Here is a 1,898-nt window from a genome sequence, read left to right on the forward strand (position 1 = left end):
TATTTGCATGGGCCTACTGACATACACGGTTCGAGCTCGGGTTGTCATGTGACACCTTATCATTAGACACCTGATCAGGTGTTGAGTCACATGGTAATTTGGGCTTACTGACATACACGGTTCGAGCTCCGGTTGTCATGTGACACCTTATCATTAGACACCTGATACAAATTTGCATTAAGATTCATGAGTAAATTAAATGTTTGAGAGCCTTTATTTGTAAATTAAGGTAAAAACCCCTATTTATAAATGTCAATTCCAAAAAAAAAAAAAAAATGTTCAATGATCTTCCCCAAACATATTAGGGCTTACTAGGGCAAATTTCTTATAATCCCTCTCTTCGCTAAAGTAGCTAAGTTCCATCACCATCATAAATATAGTTTTTAATGAACACAAACTAAAACAAGATATATCTATTACTGGAGTACAGATCAATTATCCAAAAAAAAGAAAAAAATTAAAATAGTAATAATAAAAAGACATGGCCTCAACTAACCAACCCAACACAACCAACCCACCACCTATCACTCCATCACACCAACCTTTCCTGCTAAGTCCCACCTTTCACTTCTTCACAAAATCATACTATCTTCCACCCAAAGCCAGCCTCCCCTATTCTCCCAAATATAACAAACCTTACATCCATATCTCTCCTGTGATCTTTACCAACATCAAATCCAAGCCTACATCCTCTGTCTCTGTCTCTCTCTCTCTCTATCTGTAAATAAAAGTTTTCTTAATTCTTTCTCCGCCATTGTAGCAGCTCGAAGACATGAGAGAAAGAATGGAGAGATTCGTGGGGTTTCCTTTCTCGGTGAGCTGTGTATCGCAAGCAAGCGTGGATGTGTTAGAGAGCGGTCCTCCAAGGAGATCAAAATCAGAGCGAGCTCCTTCAGCACTGTCAAGTAAGTTAAGATCTCTGTTCTTAATTTCTGCATATAATTGTAGAGAAAGTTAGTTGATTATCAGATAATGATGCTTTTGTTGGTGAAAATTTGTGTCAGGGCCATAATTTTCTGTTTTTAAAATCTTAGAATTATTTTGAGTTGATTGAAATATATTAATAATCAAGTGATTCTTATGTTGCGTGTACACAGAGAGAGAGACAGAGGAGAGTACTAAAAATTTGCTCATTATGTAATTAATACAATCAGCTACATTTTTTCTTTACAAAATAAATTTAAATACTTTATACAAAGCCTAATTCATAAGAAAAGGGATACTCTGCCGCATAAAAAACTTATCTTTGATATTATAATAAAGCCCATCATTTCTTTTACCCTAAATGCGCCAAGAATCCTGCTGACTGAAACATTTTAAACATTTCCTTTCAAATTTCTATTTTTTTTTTCTAACAGTTGTGGAGGCACGAGATAGAGATCAGGCAAAGCTGATGGCCAAAGGTCTATCAGGAGCAATCAACATAAGCGCCGGAATCCACAAAGCAGTAATGAAAGGCATCAAGAGCTTCTCCCAACTCTTCTTCGAGAGAGACCGAGAGGATGAATTTGACATAAAGGAGATTGGATACCCAACAGATGTGCAGCATTTGGCTCATGTTGGCGCTGATGGGTCCAGTATGGCTGGTCTTGACGCCATGGATGGCTGCGGGAGAGCTCCTGATCAGCTCAGTTTCTTCCTTCCTCCGCTCGCTCTGAGGCAGTTTGAGCTCGCCATGAACCATGCTTGATCAGATTATACTGCATGGTTTATTAATTAGCTGCTGCTTGTTATATTTTGTTTTCTTTTCCTTGTTTCTTATTTTTTTTGTTTTTTTTTTTTTGGTGGGGAAAAAAAACTCTGGTTTAAAAAAATCTGAATGAAATTTCTATTGTCAGGGGTTCAGCTTTTATTGAAATACTATTTACTAGTGAAATATAATTTTAATTATATATATA

The 1,898-nt window shown here is 36.6% G+C and overlaps 1 protein-coding gene across 1 annotated transcript; it reads left to right on the forward strand.

The window, feature by feature from the left end:
* Positions 1 to 314: 314 nt before the first annotated feature.
* Positions 315 to 1,784, forward strand: LOC110018909 (CRIB domain-containing protein RIC4-like). Its single transcript, XM_020716388.1, has 2 exons — positions 315 to 905; positions 1,359 to 1,784. The coding sequence occupies exons 1-2, from the start codon at positions 773 to 775 to the stop codon at positions 1,688 to 1,690; spliced, it is 465 nt and encodes a 154-aa protein (XP_020572047.1). The 5' UTR covers positions 315 to 772; the 3' UTR covers positions 1,691 to 1,784.
* The last annotated feature ends 114 nt before the right edge of the window (positions 1,785 to 1,898 follow it).

The sequence above is a fragment of the Phalaenopsis equestris genome, unplaced genomic scaffold (genome assembly GCF_001263595.1).
Source record: "Phalaenopsis equestris unplaced genomic scaffold, ASM126359v1 Scaffold000036, whole genome shotgun sequence".
Classification (NCBI taxonomy): Eukaryota; Viridiplantae; Streptophyta; class Magnoliopsida; order Asparagales; family Orchidaceae; genus Phalaenopsis; species Phalaenopsis equestris.